Below are 20,175 nucleotides of genomic sequence, written 5' to 3' on the forward strand. Positions count from 1 at the left end.
ATGAAATTCTACCATTTGCAGCCAAATAGCCCCAACTAGAGACCATCATGCTCAGTGAAACAAGTCAATTCCAAAAGGTCAAGTATCATGTGTTCTCTCTGATATAAGACAACCTTCATTCAAGATATGAAATCAATAGCCCTTTCAATACTGTTTTTGCTGTATCTCATGGGTTTTGAAATTTTTGTGTATTTTCATTTCTTCAAGAAAGTTTTTTTTTCTTACTTCCTCACTGACCCATAGATCATAAAGTAGCATCATTTTCTTCAAGAAATTTTTTGATTTTTTTTTTCATTTCTTCAGAGACACATTGGTCATTCAGTAGCATGTTATTTAAATTCATGTTCTTGTAAATTTCCTATTTTCCTCCTGTTGTTGATTCTGTTTTATGGCTTTTCATATAACGAGATGTATAGTAACTGTGTACTGGGGTCCATTATAACCAGATGTAAAGATACAATGTAGTGTGCATCTCTACTTATAAATCAAAGATGGACTCCCAATGAAACTGTTAAGTGTATTTTGACAATAGAATGCTGGGCTCTGTGACAGTGACAAACTTAGGACTGTTTGTGAAGGGCTATACTGCTGTCATAATATTGGGGGAATCAAAGAGGGGGAGGGAAGAAGGGAAATCCCAGAGCCTATGGAACTAAATCATAAAATTAAAAAAATAATAAAGTTGCAAAATTTGTATTAAATCTTCCCCTGCCTGAGAGCCACTGGAGTTCACATGAGGCAGCTAGGCTCTGGAGTTACAGGTGCTGGAGCATTGTAAGTTTAAACCATTTAAAAAGTGTCCAATAGGCCCGGCGGCGTGGCCTAGCAGTCAAAGTCCTCGCCTTGAACACGCCGGGATCCCCTATGGGTGCCGGTTCTTATCCCAGCAGCTCCACTTCCCATCCAGTTCCCTGCTTGTGGCCTGGGAAAGCAGTCCAGGACGGTCCAATGCTTTGGGACCCTGCACTTATGTGGGAGACCCAGAAGGAAGTTCTTGGCTCCTGGTTTTGGATCGGCGCAGCACCGGCCGTTGCACTCACTTGGGGAGTGAATCATCGGACGGAAGATCTTCCTCTCTGTCTCTCCTCCTCTCTGTATATCTGACTTTGTAATAAAAATAAATAAATCTTTAAAAAAAAGTGTCCAATGGCAAGTTTGAGTAGATTATAATGTGAGTGGAGCTGGTGCTTGAAGACAGTTGCTTCCCAAGGCTGTGTGTTCATCACACCATAAACACACAAAGGAGCTAACAGCTAAGGTTTAGAGGGTGATTCCCTGTAGGTAGTGAGGCCTGTTTCGTACGTCTTTCTCTTGCATGGAGAGAAAAGTTTGCCTGAGGTAGATAGCATATGGCAAACCTACAAGCCACATTTTTGTCTTTGGTTCTTGGCTTACTGCACTTTGTGTTGTCTAATAATATCTGAGGTAGGGTTTTATTTCACTTAACAGTTCTCATGGCTGGAGGGTGCTTGCTGCCAGGATTCTGCCCTGAACCCCTCTTCCCTGCAAGCAGAGACCTGCAGAAGGATCCAGCTGCATGCAGAGAAGGCCACTTGATGGTCCCCGCTTTGTAACAAGCCACCCTGAAGGGGTTAATCCAGGCCTGAAGGGCTAGATGGCCTCCCAACAGGACAGCCTCCCCACCACCCTTGGGGGACAGGCTCTAATCATATCAAGTCCTGGGTAGCTCTCTAGGGTCCTGGCAGAGACTGCTCCTGTCACCCTTCCTCCTCTGAGCTCACACCAGGTTCTGTCTCTGGGTGCATGTGTGAATCCATCTACACTCTTGGCTCAGAGCCTCTGGGCCCTTTGGCTCCTTGTGTCAGGGAGTGGATTATACCATGGCACAGTCACTTGAAACTCTTGGCTAACATATGAAATGGTTAGACTGTCAGTCCCTTAATGTCACTTTGGGAAGCCCTGTTAGTGTTCCAATTCTCAGTTCACTGCAGCAAACTGCTCTAGGAAGTCACCAGGAGGTGCTCCCCAGGGTGTGTCCCTGACCCTGACCATGGCTGGACAGCTCTGTCTGCCTTGAGGTCGTGGATCCAATCCTCCCTACACCTCTGCTCCCTGACCGCCGTTCTAACAGTTCCATTTCACCGTCTATTTTATTTCAACACCCCCTACTGCTGTCATCAGGCAGCAGGCTCTGCTGGGGAACTCCTGGCTGCAGGACCAACCCCTGGCTCCCAGCAAGGCTCACCATGTGCTGGAGCTGACAGGCTGGTTTTCCATGCTCTGTGTACACAAAGCGCCGTCAGGCCAATCTACTATGGCAGCAATTATGACCTAAAATATATTCCCCTCCAAGGTCTCTAGAGAACAGCAACCTTTCTTCTCACAAAGGCCCGAGAGGAAAGCAAATGGCTTGAGCCTGAAGCAAGATCACAAAGATGGCTTTGTCTCAGACTTGCTGTACCCACGCCAGTTTTTTCACTTGTTCCAAGGCCTGGTTACCTCGCTGGGGAAAGAGAAAAAAAGACCAATTAGTCAAAATGAGCATTGAGTGAATGCTCCTCCCTGCCAGGTCCCTAGGCTAAGCACTTTGCAAGAATTGTGAGATGCGTTCTCTGGGAAACCCTGGGAAGAAGGTACCAGGTCGCTTAGTGCTTGAGTGGCAGCTCTGAGATTCGCCCTGGGCAGCGTGGCCTCCATGAGTCCATGTGTTGAACCCTGCGCCAGGCTAGCCCCAGCAGTACTTTGCTCCCACCTGGGAGGGGTGGCTGAGGGGAGTGAGTGAGCTCATGTCTAGGAAGTGCTTAGCTGGTCTGGCACAAACACCCATCTAGCAATGACAGCTGCCGTTCTGAGGCCGGGGTTCAGCCAGGCCTGAGGGCTGCGAGAGGTTGTGCAGGACAGGCTCAGAGAGCATATAAGGGGGTGGCTCTGGGTGGATGCACAAGCAGGCTTCCTCAGTGGAAAAAAGGCCTGGGGTACACAAGACACAGGGCTGTGTGCGCACACCTCCCAGTGAGCCAGATATGATAGCCACGCATAGGTCCTGAGCTAGTGTATGGAGGAGCAGGCTCAGACTCTGTCCTCTGACCCTTAGGCCATCACTCTTTGCCTTGCTTTTGCAAAGACACAGCCAGAGATTCCAACTCCCACTTAATCTGCACTTGCCTTTCCCTCTTGCTTTGCTGATTTGCTGCAGTTTGGATGTTAGTTTGGATGTTGAGGGTCCCAAACAGGCCTGTATATTAAAGGCTTGATCTCCGGGGTGATGCTTTGGGGAAGTCTTGGCATGTTTGGGGTTGAGGGTGACTTGTGATGGAAGGTCCTTCGGTCATTAGGGGTGTGCTGTTAGGAGGGTTGGTTGTAGAGACCCAAGCTCAGGTCCAGCTACTGTAATTTCTGGTCTATCTTTAGGTCTCCCTCTAGTCTAGCATTGCTCCCCACTGACCCCCATCTGAAGCCAGATTAATAGGGTCAGTGGATTTTGGACTTGAACCTCCAACAATGTGCTTAATAAACTTTTTTTTTTAAGATTTTATTATTATTGGAAAGCCGGATATACAGAGAGGAGGAGAGACAGAGAGGAAGATCTTCCATCCGATATTTCACTCCCCAAGTGAGCCGCAACGGGCCGGTGCGCGCCAATCTGATGCCGGGAACCAGGAACCTCTTCCAGGTCTCCCACGCGGGTGCAGTGTCCCAATGCATTGGGCCGTCCTCGACTGCTTTCCCAGGCCACAAGCAGGGAGCTGGATGGGAAGTGGAGCTGCCGGGATTAGAACCGGCGCCCATATGGGATCCCGGGGCTTTCAAGGCGAGGACTTTAGCCGCTAGGCCACGCCGCCGGGCCCAATGCTTAATAAACTTTTTCTGTTGATAAAGTTAGTTGTCTCAGATATTTAATTGTAGCATGACATTCTTAGTTGTTTCCTATGCCAGTCTGTTTCCTGTTAGAAGTAGAAATGAAATGCAGTCTGAAATGCAGATACGTGTGTCCATATGAACATCTTCATCTGTTTTCTATTACTTTAGTAAAATGCCCAAGCAGGGCAATTACTAAAGAACAGAAGTTGACTTGACTCACAGTATAGGAGTCAGGAAAGCCAGCAGCAGGCCTCGGTGTCTGGTGAGGGCCTTGTTGCTACATCCTGGCAGTGCAGAGGATGTCCTGTGCCGAGGCAGAAGGAGTGGAGACCAAAGAAGGATGCCATCTGAAGCCTCACACTGTCTTCTTAGGGAACCACTAGCACCATCACAGGGGTCTCACTGTCAATGTAAACACTCTTGGACATGACACAACACCTGGGACAGGTCCACTGAGCACAAGTGACTGTGGAATTAGCGCTTTCCAGGGGGACACCCCTGTTGAACTCTGAAAAACAATACACTGGGAGACTTCTGAACAAAGTTCATGAGAGATCAAATTAAAAGATGCTTATTTTGCTGCAAACAACTCTTGAAATCCATGCATACTTGGGGTCTTCATGGAATGCATATTATAAGAAGCTGGGGATGGATTTGAAATGTTTTTTTCTTTGCACCCAAACGTATCTTTTTATTCCCTTTTCCAAAAACTTCTTGAAGTACCCTCATTTTCTTGAGATCAGACACCTCTTCGTATGACTGCTATAAGGTTAATTTTCACATCGTACTCTCTGCTTCTTCCAACATACATTTGGAGAAAAAAAATGCTTAAAGGAGAAAGAAAAAAGTTAGGAAATCAGATAGATTATTGAAGTATTCCTCCAGTAAAAAGTGATGCCGTGCTGCTGTGTTATTTTGAACCTGCTAAGTGCCTGTCCCTCTTTGTTCTTTCTTTCAGAATGCTAGAAGATGACCTGAAGCTAAGCAGTGATGAAGAGGAGAATGAGCAGGTAAATTGCCTTTCACATGGCCATGTCTTGGATGCCTGCAGAGGCATTAATGTTGTCTCGTGTAGTGAGTGAGTTTTCCTGTGGCTTATGGGATGGGTGTTACAGACTATGAATTGAGCAGCATGAGGAGGCTGGTTTTGCTCTGCTGAATAATGAACTTGTGTGTAGTGGGGCCAGTCTGTCCAGATAGACTGGCCTTCATTTTCCCTAACAGTTTAATGGTTTCATTTGTATATCATGGAGACCAACAATGAGTATTTACAAGGAATTAACTAGGATTGGGCCTCATTGGGTATTGAGCCTTTTTTTTTCCCTCCTCGAAGCTATTTGGCCTTCAGATACTCAAACTTGGGATTTTAATCTCATCAGAATGCAATAGGCAAACAGTAACATTAAATATTGAGAAGTCTTATACAGGTATTATTAACATCTAGAAGGAGCAAACATAGGGGTGAGTTAAAATGATGAAAAAAAAATCATACTCCATCTAGGCTGTTTGTCTTAAATGATAAATGTGCCCGAACTATTCTCCCTTGGTGTTGATTTATCAGCTCAAGACATCAGTCGGGGGTTATAAATACTCTTCTGCTCAGCGGTTATGTTGAAAAAACATCCACTCAACGTTCGTCAATTTCCTTTCTGCATCTCAGAAAATGTTTGTATTTTAAAGCAAGTTTGAAAACATGAAAAGATGGATCTTTCCCACACTTCTTTTCCCTTTTTCTCATCACCTGTGCTGTGTTTTGTCAAGTGTGGATTACGGTGATGGTAGACAGTTCCAAGAGGCCTTTTTTTACCATGTCCGTTTACACATAATGCAAATGAAGCCATTCGGTTGATTTGGGGGATAGTGAATTTAAAGCAGTGGTATCAGGAAATGCTATGTAGGTGGTTCGTTGTGCGGACCTGCAAGTAGCATGCTACGAGGCGAGCGGTGAGACACAGGTCTGAGAAAGATCTCTAGGAACATGAATGAACATGGCCGTGAGCTCATGGAAGAGGTTGCTGGCAGTGTGCGAGATGTCAGAGCATCAGATCTGTGAGTCCAGAAGCCAGACTTGCATGTGGAGCACATCCCAGTAAAGGAACAGGGGTACTGTGTTACAGAGATGGGTAGATTTGTTTCTAGGCATACATGCCCAGCAGTCAGATGCCCACCACCACCACCACAGCCGATCTCTACAACACATAGCACAGCCTCTCTCCTAAATTTGATTCTACTTCTATGAGGGGATTCAAAAAGTTCATGGCAAATGTACATTTAAAAAAATGAATGAATTTCTAAAAAAAGTTTCCGCTTTAAAAAAAAAAAACACCTGTTTACTCCATTTTACCATGAAATATTTCAAGGATTTTTAAAAATTTATCTAACAGCAAATGAGTTCATGTTTTCCCCACTGAGAGTCTCAAACTTTTATTATGAACTAAGTTGTATCAAATGTGTAAATTAGGAAAAGAGTCTGACCAATTCATCTAGCAAGGTTTTTTTTTTTATTTAGAAATTGTCTCCTGTGCTAATTCCAGCAAAAAAAAAAAAAAAAATACACATACAGTGAAAGCTCATTATCAGTATTGTCCAGTATACATTTTTTAAAGATTTATTTTCATTGAGAAGTCAGATATACAGAGAGAAGGAGAGAAAGGAAGATCTTCCGTTTGCTGATTCACTCCCCAAGTGGCCTGCAACAGCCGATCCTAAGTGTAGAGCCAGGAGCTTCTTCCAGGTCTCCCACGCAGGTGCAGGGTCCCAAGGCTTTGGGCCATCCTCGACTGTTTTCCCAGGCCACAAGCAGGGAGCTGGATAGGAAGTGGGGCAGCCAGGATTAGAACCGGTACTCGTATGGGATCCTGGCACATGCAAGATGAGGACTTTAGCCACTAGGCTCCCTCACCAGGCCTTGTCCGGCACACTTCTAAAGGCAGTTAAGAATGTATAGTTAACTTGCTTTGCTTTATCAGGTGCTGCTTTCCAAGTGATAACATCATATTGTGAATATACAAGTCAGTTCAGTTATTTCTGTGTTTGATCCTTTTGTGTGTACACACCTTCCTCTTTTTTATATGAGTAATTTTTGTGCAGTAATCTCTTGTCTTGTAATTCAAGATAAACATTTTTGCAACACTAATTGTATGAGGTAGTCCTGCCATGGCCTGTAATTCTTCCCTGATGTAATCACAAAGCTGTAATTCCCTTTACTTTCCTAGAAGGTTGGTGATGAAGATTTTTTTTCCCCAAGACCAGAATATGGCTTTTCACTGCAAGCGTATAGAATCCATGCACATATACAACACGCATGCACACAGTTCGTTTCTCTGCCATTGTGAAATGAGTTAAGGGTATTATTACAACGAGTTTTACAGATATAATCAGATTCTGTACCTTAACCCAAAACTTCTTTTACATCATCTGACCCAATGAATACAGCACACTGAGATGCCTAACCTTCTCTGACATCATGCCTGCTTGCCTTTATGAATATGTGTTCAGATAGCTTGGGTAACCATTGTAATACAAAGATACCTGCAGGAGCTGTCTGTCCGAGACCCCTTTGTCCTCAGCCCCAGGCATTTGAATCCTTCCCACCTGATTTTTTTTCTCCCCATTGCTTTGCGCTCGTAAGGACACAGGCACAGGTCTAGCTTCATGATGAAGAGCTCTACAGCCCTCTCCCAGGGTTCCAGTTCGACCTCCCAACTGCTATCTCTGTGTCAATGACTCCATTTGTAAAACCAAGACTAATGCCTCATTCCCAAGCCTGATATGTGTTAGAAAATTCAGTAGGCTTTTTTCTTTTTTTTTTTTTTTGCTTTTTTGTTATTCATAAAAATACTGCATTTTAATAAAATATTTTATTTTAATTTGGAAAGGTAGATTATACAGAGAGAAGGAGAGACAGAAAGATCTTCCATCTGATGGCTCACTCCCGAAGTGACGTCAATGGCCAGAGCTGAGCTGATCCAGAGCCAGGAGCCCGGAGCCTCTTCTGGGTCTCCCACACACATGTGCAGGGTCCCAGGGCTTTGGACCGTCCTCGACTGCTTTCCCAGGCCACGAGCAGGGAGCTGGATGGGAAGCAAGGCCGCCAGGGATAGAAACCAGCACCCACATGGGATCCTGGTGCGTGCAAGGTGAGGACTTTAGCCACTAGACTACCATGCCAGGCCCAAAATATTGCATTTTTAAATGAGAAAAAATATGTCAACATACAATTGACTATTTGGAGAAAAGTGTGCATACAGTAAGTATAAACGTATGACTCATTGCCTGTTCATAAACAGACACAGCCACATCAACAGTAGCCAGACCAAGGGACAGACATGACCATCCTCCCTGAGGACCACCACTCCCTACCAGTCAGCACCTTCCGGAGGAATGGCCAGCTTCCTGGTTTTTTAACTCCATAGAGCGACTCCGCTTGATTTTGAGCTTTCTCTCAATGGATTCGAGTGGCGTGGACTCATTCGTGTCTGGTGTCTACATGGTTGAAGTTTGTCCGTCTTTGTTGATACGCCTTCTTCTGTTCTGTACACGTTTAGTGTCAGTTACATACCCGTGGGTATTTGGAGCTGCAGAAATGTTGCTGCTTTTAGCACCCTTGTCTGGAATCTTTTTTTGAGTTATGGAAGCATTTCCACTGTTGGGCCACAGGGCATGTGCGTGTTTAACCATGGCATATTGTCTCAACTCATTTTCCAAAATGGTTGTGGCAGTTGGCACCTGCTCTAGCAGTGTCAAAGAGTTTTGCTTCCCTTCACATCCTCACTGCACTTTTGTCTTTTATGTTTGTAAGGATAACCCTCTCCCGTGTTCTGTTTCTTTCTAGTTTTCATCAGAGTAATACTCTCATAAATTGAATTGGATTGTGCTTTTTACTCTTTTTTTTCCTTGAGATTGTGTAAAAACTGGTGTCAATTTTTCTGTGGTAGAATTCTGAAGCAAAACCCATCAGAGTCTAGAGAGTTTTAAAACTCAACTGTTTTTCTAATAGTTGTAGGGGCTGTGAGACAGTTTCATAATGGAGGAGTTATGACAGTATTCACTCTTCCAGTAATTAGTCTGTGTCATTTAAGTCATTGTGTTCCTGTGTTAGTCACAGTATCTCTTTACTTTCTCCGTGATGGTTGTGGAATCTATGGTGACAGCCCCTGTTTCATTCCTGATATTGATCATATCTCTTAGTTTTTCCTTTAGCCAGTCTTGCTAGAGGCTTATTGATTGTATTGATCTCTTGTAAGAGTTGGCTTTTTATTTCACTGTTATTCTCTATTTAGTTTCTTTGGTTTTGTTTTCAGCTTTATTGATTTCTTATTTTTTTATTATTTCATTGCTTCCACTTGTTCTAGGTACATTTCTGTCCATTTTCAAGCTTCTCAAGGTAGCTTAGATTATTGATTTGAGACTCGTCCTGTGTTTATAACAGACATTTGGGATATATGAGGGGTCTTTAAAAATCATAGAAAATGAGTGTTCTGAAAAAAATTATGTGTGGATTTCAGTTTTTCCACAACAAAAGTGTTTTTGAATTTCATTTTCCATGACCATTTTGTGATACTCTCAAACATTTAAATTTCTGAAACACTGCTGCTTTATCCTACAAATTTTGGCATGTTGTATTTTAATTGTCACTTGATTTATTGAGACCATCTTAGACTTGTGAATTATTTAGACATAGATTGTTTAACTTCCCAGTGTTTGGGATCTTCTCTAATCCCACTTTTATTCATAAATAATTTGTTTCATTATAGTCAGAAACCATATCTATTATTTTATTTCTTAAAAATTTATTGAAGATTTGTTTTCTGGCCAAAGGTACAGTCTGTGTTATGTATTTAATGAAGTCATGGAGGAATATGTATTCTGCTGTTGTTGGGTGGAGTGAACTGTAAACATTAACCATATAGACATATTGTTGTTGAGTTCTGTATCTTATCTCTCCAGTGGCTATTATTAGCACTTCTTAAACATTTATTTTTATCTGAAAGGCAGATTTTAGAGAGAGAGGATATCTCTATCTCTATCTCTATCTCTATCTCTATATCTATATCTATATCTATGTCTATATCTATATCTATAGAGAGAGATCTTCCATGCCCTGGTTCACTTCCCAAATGACCACAATAGCCAGACCTGAACTGATCCAAAGCCAGGAGCTTCTTCCCAAATAGGAAGGTCTCCCACATGGGTACAAGATACCAAGGACTTGAGCCATCCTCCTGGTGCTTTTGTAGGCCTTTAGCACAAAGCTGATGGATCAAATGGTGGAGCAGCTGGAACACAGACAGTGCCCATTTGGGGTACCAGCACCAAGGACAGAAAATTAGCCTGCAGCATCACTGTGCCAGCCCTGCTATTATCGATTTTAAGAGGGAGAGATTGAAGTCTCTGGCCTCCATTTTGCATTTATTTATTTCTCCTTCCCATTATATCAGTTTTTGCCTCACATACGTTTTATTATTTGGTACATAGACATTTAGAATTATGGTTTCTTAGCAGTTATCATCCTATCATATCCCACTGTTTCTTTAATTATCTTCTTTGCTTTGAAATCTACTTTGCCAAATCTCCATTTAACTATCCTGGCTTTCTTTTCCTTTTCTTTTTTTTTAATGGAGAGTTTCTTTGTTTTTTTTTTTTGTGTGTGTGTGTGTGTTGCTTTTTATTGAAAAGGCAGATGCACAGAGAGGAGAGACAGAGAGAAAGATCTTCCTTCCGATGGTTCACTCCCCAAGCGGCCACAACTGCTGGAGTGGTGCCAATCCGAAGCCAGAAGCCTCTTCCAGGTCCCCCACACAGGTGCCGGATCCGAAGGCTTTGGGCTGTCTTCAACTGCTTTTCCAGGCCACAAGCATGAAACTGGATGGGAAGTGGAGCTGCTGGGGTTAGTACTGGTGCCCATATGGGATCCCAGCATGTTCAGGGTGATGACTTTAACCACTACGCTGTCATGGCAGACCCCGGCTTTCTTTTTCTTCTTGCATAATGTAACTTTTTCCCATTCTCTTACTTTCAGTCTACCTATATTACATTGTGACTTTCCTATACGTGGCATATCATTAAGTCATATTTCTATCCAATGTGCTAATTAATTTGTCTTAGATTAATTTAAACCATTCACATTTAGTGTGATTATTCAAAAGTTAAAACTTAAATCTACAACTTTGTTTTCTGTTGGTATTGTTTTTCATTTGTCTACTTTTGAAGAATTCCTTTTTGATTTGTCCTTGTATGTATCTTTTTATAGCTTTTTAGTGACTATTCTAGGCATTAAATTATAGGTTTGTAGCTTACAACAGGTATTGTCATTTTAAGTTTCCTCGGGTGCAGATATTTGACATAGCATTAAGGTGCTGCTTATTATGCCCACATACCATATCAGAGTACCTGGGCATGGTTCCCATATCCAGCTCTTGATTCCAGGTTTTTGGTCATGCCTACTCTGGAGCATTAGTTAAGCCTCTGCCATATAAACAGGTGACCTTGGTGGAGTTCTTTGCTGTAGTCTGGCCCAACCCAGCCATTAAGGGCATTTGAAAAGGAAGCTAGCAAATGAAAGATAATTTCTCAATTTCTTTTTTTTTTTAAAGATTTATTCATTTTTATTACAGCCAGATATACACAGAGGAGGAGAGACAGAGAGGAAGATCTTCCGTCCAATGATTCACTCCCCAAGTGAGCCGCAACGGGCTGATGCGCGCCGATCCGAAGCTGGGAACCTGGAACCTCTTCCGGGTCTCCCACGCGGGTGCAGTGTCCCAATGCATTGGGCCGTCCTCAACTGCTTTCCCAGGCCACAAGCAGGGAGCTGGATGGGAAGTGGAGCTGCTGGGATTAGAACCAGTGCCCATATGGGATCCCGGGGCTTTCAAGGAGAGGACTTTAGCCACTAGGCCACACTGCCGGGCACAAATTCTCAATTTCTGTCTCTCTCTTTCAACCAAATATATAAAACAGTTACAGATTTTTTTTTATCAAGTAATTTTCTCCTTTAATATCTTACAGTTGCCTTCCTCAGAGAATTAGAAATAGTGGTTAATATGGAATCTGGTTAATTCAATTTTCTATCTTCCCAATTTCTTGAGTGGACATCCATAATTTTACATGTCTTTATGGTTGTATCCCATGGTTGACTGGCTTCTAAGAGGAAAGTCCAGCCTCCTGTCACCGCGTCAGACCACTTCTCTAATTTTCGCTGATCCCATTCTTTTACAAGAGACCCTGTCTGTGCTGCTGCTGTGCAAAGTGCCCTGCCTCCCTTTCCTCTCAGTTCCTTGGTGGATAGTTCTTTACGTTCCTTGGTGCCGCACCTCTGCAGCAGAGGGGCTCCTCATTGGTCATCAGAAACCTCCTCAGAGTGGGCTCTATGGGCTCTTTGTGGTCCTGTGTCTTAGCAGAAGATTTCAAGCATTGAAAACAGTCATCCCTCCACTTCCCTAACAGCACACACCCTGTCTTGTGTCTTGAGATGAACCAACCAGAGGTTCATCTCAGGCTCTTTATCTACCCAGCTTTTTGGTTTCTTCTCTCCTCTTCCTGGGTGAGCTAATCCACATCCATGACCTTTGTTTTTTCAGACTGGCAATTTCTAGAGTTGTAACTTCAGAGCTCCCTTTCTGAACCACAGACCTCCATGACTTTCCGTGTGGCTGGCTCACAAGCATTTCGAGTTCAGTCTGTGCCAAATGGAACCTGTGGTCTTTGCCACCCCCATGTACCCAGACATACAAATATGTTCCTCTGGTGATAATTCCTGTGTCCAGAGCTAGCACTCCCAGAAGCTTAAGTCTCATTCTTAATGACATTCTGTTCACCACTCAGATACTCGTTTCATCCCCAAGTCCTATAAATTCAACCTCAAAAGTTAAATATTAGTCCACTTGCCTCTTTCCACCCTGGCTGATCTAAACCAGTCTAGTATAAACTATCGTGTTTCTAACCCCCACCCTCTATAATACAACCTCCCCACAGTGATCTTTGAAAAATGCAAATGAGATCCAGTCATTTCTCGCTCTGAAATCTTCAATGAATTTTCCATTCCAGCTGTGATCCAATCCAGAGCCCATGGCATTTGCCAATACTGCCCTACACAGTCTGCTTTTGTCTGTTTCTTGCGCTTCGCATTGAGGTCCTCTGCAGGACTTGAGCCATGTGGCCTCCTTTGAGCAAACCACACTTGACTGCTCAGAGCCACCATGGAACTTACTGCTTTGGGTTTTCCTGATACCTGCTCATTTTAAATGTATACCATAATCCTTATTTCCTCAGAGAGAGCTCTTTCTTTTCAAGCAAACCCTATAGTTTGCCTGATAGTAATCTTTTTATTTCATTACTTCAGTTGTATATTACATGTTTACTTTTATTTATTTTTAAAATTCGTAGATTTACTTGAGAGGCAAAGAGAGACTCTTTCCACTGGTCCATTCCCCATCTACTTGCAGCAGCCCAGGCTGGGCCAGGGTGAAGCCAGGACTGAGCCAGGAGCTCTGTCCAGGTCTCCTGCATGAATGGCAGGGAGTATTCAGGCCATCCTCTGTTGCACATTAGCCGGAGGCTGCATGGAAGCAGAGATAGAATTTGACCCCAGGCACTCGAATATACAGTCATTCATCCCAGGCAGTGTCTTAGCTTGCTGTGCTGCAGTGTCACCGGTACTTGCTGGATTTTTTTTTTCCCAATGTCAGCATATACCCACTAAACTAGAAGTTTCCTGAGGAAGTAGGCTGTGCCTGCCACACATAAGACCTAAATATTTGCCAAGTGCATGCTAATGGGTGTTGCTTTGAATCGAGTGTTTCCTGATGTTAATTGTCCAGTATCAAAGAGATATTTGCTCTTCCTTCATCTCCGTATACAACGTTGTAATTTTTTAAATTAATACTATCCACACATCAAAAAAAATTTGACACAGATGAAAAAAAGACACAGAATTGTTAATTGGCCATAGCTAAATATATTTTTGAGAGAGAAGTACACTATCCTATCTCCAAAGAAATGCCCATAGCCACTTTTAAAATTTACCTATTTGGGAAGCAGAGAGGTTTTAAAAATTGAGAGCACATCCATCCACCTGGTTTCCTCGTAAAAGCCCTCAGCAGCCAGGCACTGCAGCCAGAACCGAGAAATGGCATCTTCACCTCCCAGACAGATGGCAGGAATCCAAGTTGCTAGAGCCAGCAAGGCTGTCCCCCAGGTCACACACTATTTAAGAACTAGTGTCAGAAACCAGAACTGGACAGTCAATCGAGGCATCCCAGGGTGGGACGTGCTCATCCTAATTGGCATCTTCTCTTTTTTTTTAAAGATGTATTTATTTGTTTGAAAGGCAGAGCTAGAGAAAGGCAGGGAGAAGAAAGATCTTCCATTCTCTGGTTCACCCCCAGATGGCCAGTCTGAAGTCAGAAGCCAAAAGCTTCTTCCAGGTCTCCCACTAGGGTTCAGGCACCCAAGTACTTGGGCCTCCCTCTGTTGCTTTCCCCTCAGGCACATTAACAGGGAGTGGATGGTAAGAAACGCACTAGGAACTGGAACTGACACCCTCATGGGTTGTTGGCACTGTAGGCAGCATCGTTACGTACTATGTTACAGTACCATCCCTTCCCCACAAGTGGCATCTTAACTGCCAGCCCACTCAGAAGCCACTTGTTAAACATGTCTACATCAGTCCCTGTTGGGGTCCCAAACTTGTGTAAGTGATGTCAAACAGACGGGCTTCAACACCTAGAGACTGAGTTTTCCCACAACCTTGCTCTTCGAGGACAACAGGACCAAGGTCGGAGCTTCCAGAGCCGGGTGGTGGCTGGGTTTGCTTAAAAAGTTTGCAGATGAAATTGGGAAGGAAGCATCATCTCAAGGCTGTTCTTTTATGATGAGTCTTCAAAAAGTTTCCCAAAAAATATCTTCCCACAAGCCTTTTGAAGTACTCTCAGTAATGCTCACACTTTATGAGGTTCGGACTTAAAAAACAACAGTATTGGAGAATTACTTTGCTAGTGGGAGCCAAGGGAGGATACGTAATACATGTAGCAGTCTGTTTGATCTCTTGTTTCTTACTCTGGGTTTGACCCAGTCCAAGGGCCAGCATTTCCATGGAAGATTGTGAAGGAGTGGAAAAGTTTAAGACAGAATTATTCCAGAGTAGTCTAAGTACTCTGGGAACTTTTAGTGGATTGAGAAAAGAAAGATGGATTTCCTTGGATGTCTTCCTGTGGGTTGCAAAATGGCACGGAGCTCTGCCTTTCAAGTCAGAGAAAGCTTGGGATGTTGGATGCAAGCATCTGTCCAGATGGAGCCATCGCTGAGGCACGAGGGGCACGTGATGAGGACGTGCCAGCAGGGAGCAGCTGAGATCATGTCACCCACAGACAGTGTTCCCAGGATGACAGATGCATAGCTCAAGACACGAGGGGAACAGGGACATAAATTGAATGGTTACATCTGTGCCTGCAGCTTCCAGTAATTACATTAGCCACACATCTTGGGCAGTCTTTTTTACTCTAATTATATGACTGCATTTTTTTTTCTTTAAATGAGCATGGTTTATGCACTCAAAAGGACACTTTTAATTTTATGGGCAGCGATCATCAGATATAATCTTTAGAAAGAAATCTCACTGTTGGCATCATTTACTTTTCACACAATGAGGAAAAAAAGTTACCTTTTAGTCCCCAATCAATACTTGGAGAGCATACAATTAATCTAATAGATATTTAGGTCGTTGACATAAATCTGCAAGTTGAGGAGCCAATTATTTGCAGAGTAATAATCATCTCTCTCAGAATCTAAACCCCTCCACCAAGATGTCAAGATTGTAGGTGAAGTGGCAGTGCCGCACCCTGAACTGCAACCCTCTCCGTTTCCCTTGGCAGCTCACAGCAGGCTTAGATAAGAAGCATTCCCATCTGGATTCTCTGCTGTTGTCCGTGGACGCCCCGATGACTCAACATCGGTTCAGGGTGTACTCTTGAAAGTAGATTACCCATGGTACTGGGGACCTCTTTTTCTTTTTCTCCTATGACCAAAGGCTGAGCTTTTACAAGAAACCCTTGACAGTGCATGTCCTTTTGTGACCAAATGAATTAGATGAATGATAGACAGATGTGGAGTGGAGACACAGGGGCCCTTTGCAGTCCGGCTGCCTTCCCTGGGTGTGTTTTTCTTCTCAGGATCAGCTGGGTTGATGCTCAAGTTCTCGGCCTGTGAAAATTTATTACCCGCAGAGTCGATCTGCATTCAGACGGCCAAGTCCGAATAAATAGAGTCATTGTGCTTGTCTGGGATTTGTGGCCAGAGTTCGTCCAGTCAGCGTGACATTCATATCCCAGGAGACGCGTAAAAGCCAGCTCCTTGGTATGTGCTCTTGTATGCTGCCAAAATTGTGTAGAATTATATAAACAGGAGTTGAGGCAGTAATCAGGACCAGGTTTGGGGGCCAGGCTCCAACATCTAGTTGTTCCAGCATTCAAAATGAACTGTGTCGTCGATGCAATTTGTAGCCACATGAGAGTCGGGTTGTTTTTACCTCAGTTCATGCTGAGGCTCGTCTTAACTACCTGTCAAGGACCATATATGTATGTGTGTGTGTGTGTGTGTGTGTGTGTGTGTGTATATATATATATATATATATATATATATATTTCTCTGTCCTACAAGTATATTCAGTAAATATAAAGCTCAAAGTACTTCCAGGAAGGGTTTGTAATTATGACACATATTACGTAAAAAAGGTAAGCTTACTCAACTACTGTTTCAACTTCTTGATATAATCAGACAAAAAGTTAAAGTAGATTCATGTGAAAGATTTTATAGAAATATAAATGTCAATGCAAAAGTAATAAAGTATACATTTTAACATCTCCCCCCATTCCTATATGGAGATTCTTCATTGGCTCTGCTGGGACTCTTAGAAGGAAAGGAGTACAGAAGTTGAGAGTGTTGATTTACATGAGAATAGTGAGGACACTAGTGTTAATGGGAGAAGGAGAAGGAAGCCATGAGGGTGGTCTGGAGTTTAGGGGAGAGCAAGAGGAAGACAGGCAGAGGCATAAAGAAGAAAGACCAGGGCACACTTGGGGAAGGGCTTGACAGACACAGAGAAGCAATACAGGCTCTGAGGGAGGCTTGTAGCATCCGATTCTCCCAGCCCTCTCTTGTCAAAGAACCATTGATACTTCAGTTATTTTTCAGTACTTTTTTTGCGTGGTATAGTTGTGTTCTTTTCGGGTGCAATACCGTGCTCAGACTGGACCCAAAACTGCCCTGATCTAGTCATTGTGCGTGTAACCTAGAGGTTCACACCACACTGCTCTCATGGCAGTTGCAAGATAGAGGTAGTTAATGTTTTGATTGTTTGGAGGTCTGTTTATCACTTATTAAATGTGCTACCTTTTTTTTCTGCAATGAGCATTTGCTACTTAGGTCACTGGAAGTAATCATAAAGATGAGGGAGTCCAGAATTAAAATCAACCTCCCCCACCCCAACATGTGCATACCACCACCATCTTGTATCATGTGCCTACAGTGAAGGTGAGGTCTGACACCGAAAGGCCTTCAGCTAGAAGTTACCTGTTGTTATTTGTGTAACTCCCATCATTCATCCCAGAGCAACTCAAAAATTGTGTGAGCATGGATACAAAGCCCATCATCACTGAAACTTCTATAAACCTATTCTTTAGGAGAATGCAGCAGTTAAGTTTAAAATGGAAGAGTGAAGACTGGCAACTTTATTACCTGTCCAGCAAGGATCAGTAAACAGTCCCTCTTGCACAGCCCCATGGGGCCCCCCTCTCTCTGCTCTGTAATGCAGCCTTCTCGGCAGATGCCACAGCCTGCCATTAGAGTGCCATGTATCCCTCTCGGCGCTCTGAGAGGAGTCCCTGTGGGGGAAGCCCCTGGGACACATGCTCATGTTGCCCCCACCCTGCCTCCTCCTTTATCCTGACTCCATTTGCGATGGCAGATTCCTCCACAGTCTCGATTTGGAGCAGAGCAGAGCTGCAGGTGAACGGCATCTGTGTTTGTACAGAGTTGTCTTTGTTAGGGCAACCCAGGATGCCCAGGGAAGCCAGCTGTTTTCCTCTTGTCTCTGGTTCCCTACGAGAGCTCCCCTGTCACTCTCACAAATGTTTTTTGTTGGATGAGAAGCTGTGTCCTCATCCTCGGCTCTGCCCAAGCCCTGTGGAGAACAAGATGAGGTCGAAATGTACTCAGTGCAATGCTTTCTAAACAGCATTTCTAGAATTCTGAAGATGCCAAGTCTTTATTACCAAGGAAGAAAATAGAGAAATCGGAGTGTTTCCTTTGTCCTGCAAATATTCCCACATGGGTTAAAAAACACTACTATATGGCAGCACATCACATTAAAAAGAAGATCCATCACCTGAAACTAAAATAAGAAACAGTGAAGACAGTTAAAAAAAAAAAACAGTGAAGAAAGTATGCAGGGGAAAATTGAACAATGAAGTAAAATCATAAATACAGCAGTTCAGCTTGGGAAAAGAAGTGCAAGAAAAAAGTAAGATCTTTACCCAGAAGAGTGTGTGATTGGATCTGAATTTCTTTTTTTTTTTTAAGATTTATTCATTTTTATTGGAAAGCCGGATATACAGAGAGGAGAGACAGAGAGGAAGATCTTCCGTCCGATGATTCACTCCCCAAGTGAGCCGCAACGGCCGGTGCTGTGCTGATCTGAAGCCGGGAACCTGGAACCTCTTCCAGGTCTCCCACGCGGGTGCAGGGTCCCAAAGCTTTGGGCCGTCCTCGACTGCTTTCCCAGGCCACAAGTAGGGAGCTGGATGGGAAGTGGAGCTGCTGGGATTAGAACCGGCGCCCATATGGGATCCTGGGGTGTTCAAGGCGAGGACCTTAGCCGCTAGGCCACGCCGCCGGGCCCGGATCTGAATTTCATGGCATACCTCATTGAAGAAGTGAACGAAGACTAGGTGTCATGGTGTTTATTTAAGCACAGGTGGTCTCCAGCAACGTGGTAGTTCAGAGCTTTCCACTTGGCTGTGGTGGATAAGTAGTACTCTATTCAGTACAAACCACACGTTGAATTTGGGCCTTTGAGCTTTGCCCCAGGCTGGTGCTGTGCAGCTCTAAGATAATGAGGTGGGGGTGAGCTAGTCTTCCTGAGCTGCTCAGTGGATGAGGGATATTCAGTACATTGGCTGAGGGTAACAGTCTCTTGATAATGGTAGGTAGATACCTCCTGTAGCAGTGATTGCTAACAACACCCAGTTAATGGTGGTTATCAACATGGGGATTGAAAACAAAAAGTTGTATTCCACCCAGTTGAATCTTAAATTTCCTTGGAATGATCATCTAATGTGCATCCCATCCTTTGCATGACTGCTATTAGGAATGGGGAGTGGGGGCAGTGCTCCATTGACGTGCAACAGTTTCAGTCTCATGTGTCCACCTGTCTGCTGAACATACCCATTGGGCCATCCTGTAGGCAACTAGAATTCCACACAGCCAAAACGAATCCACTTTTCCTGCCTGTCCTATACCACCAGTCTTGAACATCTCCAGCAATGACCATCCATGCCAGAGGTTCAAGCCAGAAACCTAACATTCAATCCAGAAACCTACCCTCTGCCTGCCACATCCAGTCAATCACCAATTTCTTCAACCTGGCCTAAAAAATAAAGCACTGACTCTCACCTTGGCTACTCTATGCCTTTCTCTGCCTGAATTTACTGGCATCACTTTAAATTCTATACCTTCTCAACCAGATCCATTCCCTGTGCAGAAGCTGGAGTGCCCACTGCAAAATGGAAGCCATATCCCTCACTTTCTACTCTTTATGAAAGTTATTGTAGGGTCTCAGCAAGTTAGCAACAAACAGAAACGCATGTCCCGTGCATGCTGCACCCAGCTTCCCTAAACCTTCAAGTACTGTCTGTTGCCCTGTGGAAAATAGCCACAGTCCCTCACTTGTCCCCTCAAAGCCCATGACCCTCAAAGTCACACCACAGTGACCTCTTAGAGATCACCAGCTGAACCAGGTTGTAAGTTGACTTCCAGACTTTGCTCTCAAATTGTTTTCGCTGCCCTTCCTTCCCCTTCCCCCTCTTCCCTGCTCTTATGACCCCTCTTCTCCTTCAAGTCTCAGCCTTGTTTCTCTTTGCTAAGTGAGTCTGTCTTGACTGTTCATTCCAAATGAGAGCTTGCTCTTTAGCCTGCAGTGCCCTTTTTCAGCTGTACTGCTTGTAACATCTCAAATGATGTGTGTGTGTGTGTGTGTGTGTGTGTGTGTGCGCGCGTGCGCATACCTTTTCTTGTCTGCCTTCTGTCCAGACTCCAGGCATGATAGTTCTGTTTTGGCTGTCACCAGGCAGAGTCTGG

At 43.9% G+C, this 20,175-nt stretch overlaps 1 protein-coding gene and 1 long non-coding RNA gene across 4 annotated transcripts in view; one reads left to right on the top strand and one right to left on the bottom strand.

Moving 5' to 3' along the window:
• The window catches only part of AFF3 (ALF transcription elongation factor 3), a 564,045-nt gene that overhangs the window by 449,883 nt on the left and 93,987 nt on the right, over positions 1 to 20,175 (top strand). For all 3 annotated transcript variants that reach the window (XM_058667512.1, XM_058667514.1, XM_058667513.1), the window contains exon 12: positions 4,781 to 4,832. In XM_058667512.1, coding sequence (XP_058523495.1) covers positions 4,781 to 4,832 — 52 coding nt within the window. The remainder of the gene's footprint in view (positions 1 to 4,780; positions 4,833 to 20,175) is intronic.
• The window catches only part of LOC131480968 (uncharacterized), a 152,598-nt gene continuing 150,831 nt past the window's right edge, over positions 18,409 to 20,175 (bottom strand). Inside the window, exon 2 of the long non-coding RNA XR_009245924.1 lies at positions 18,409 to 18,527. This is a non-coding gene — a long non-coding RNA (uncharacterized LOC131480968). The remainder of the gene's footprint in view (positions 18,528 to 20,175) is intronic.

This window comes from Ochotona princeps, chromosome 8, assembly GCF_030435755.1.
Source record: "Ochotona princeps isolate mOchPri1 chromosome 8, mOchPri1.hap1, whole genome shotgun sequence".
NCBI lineage: Eukaryota > Metazoa > Chordata > Mammalia > Lagomorpha > Ochotonidae > Ochotona > Ochotona princeps.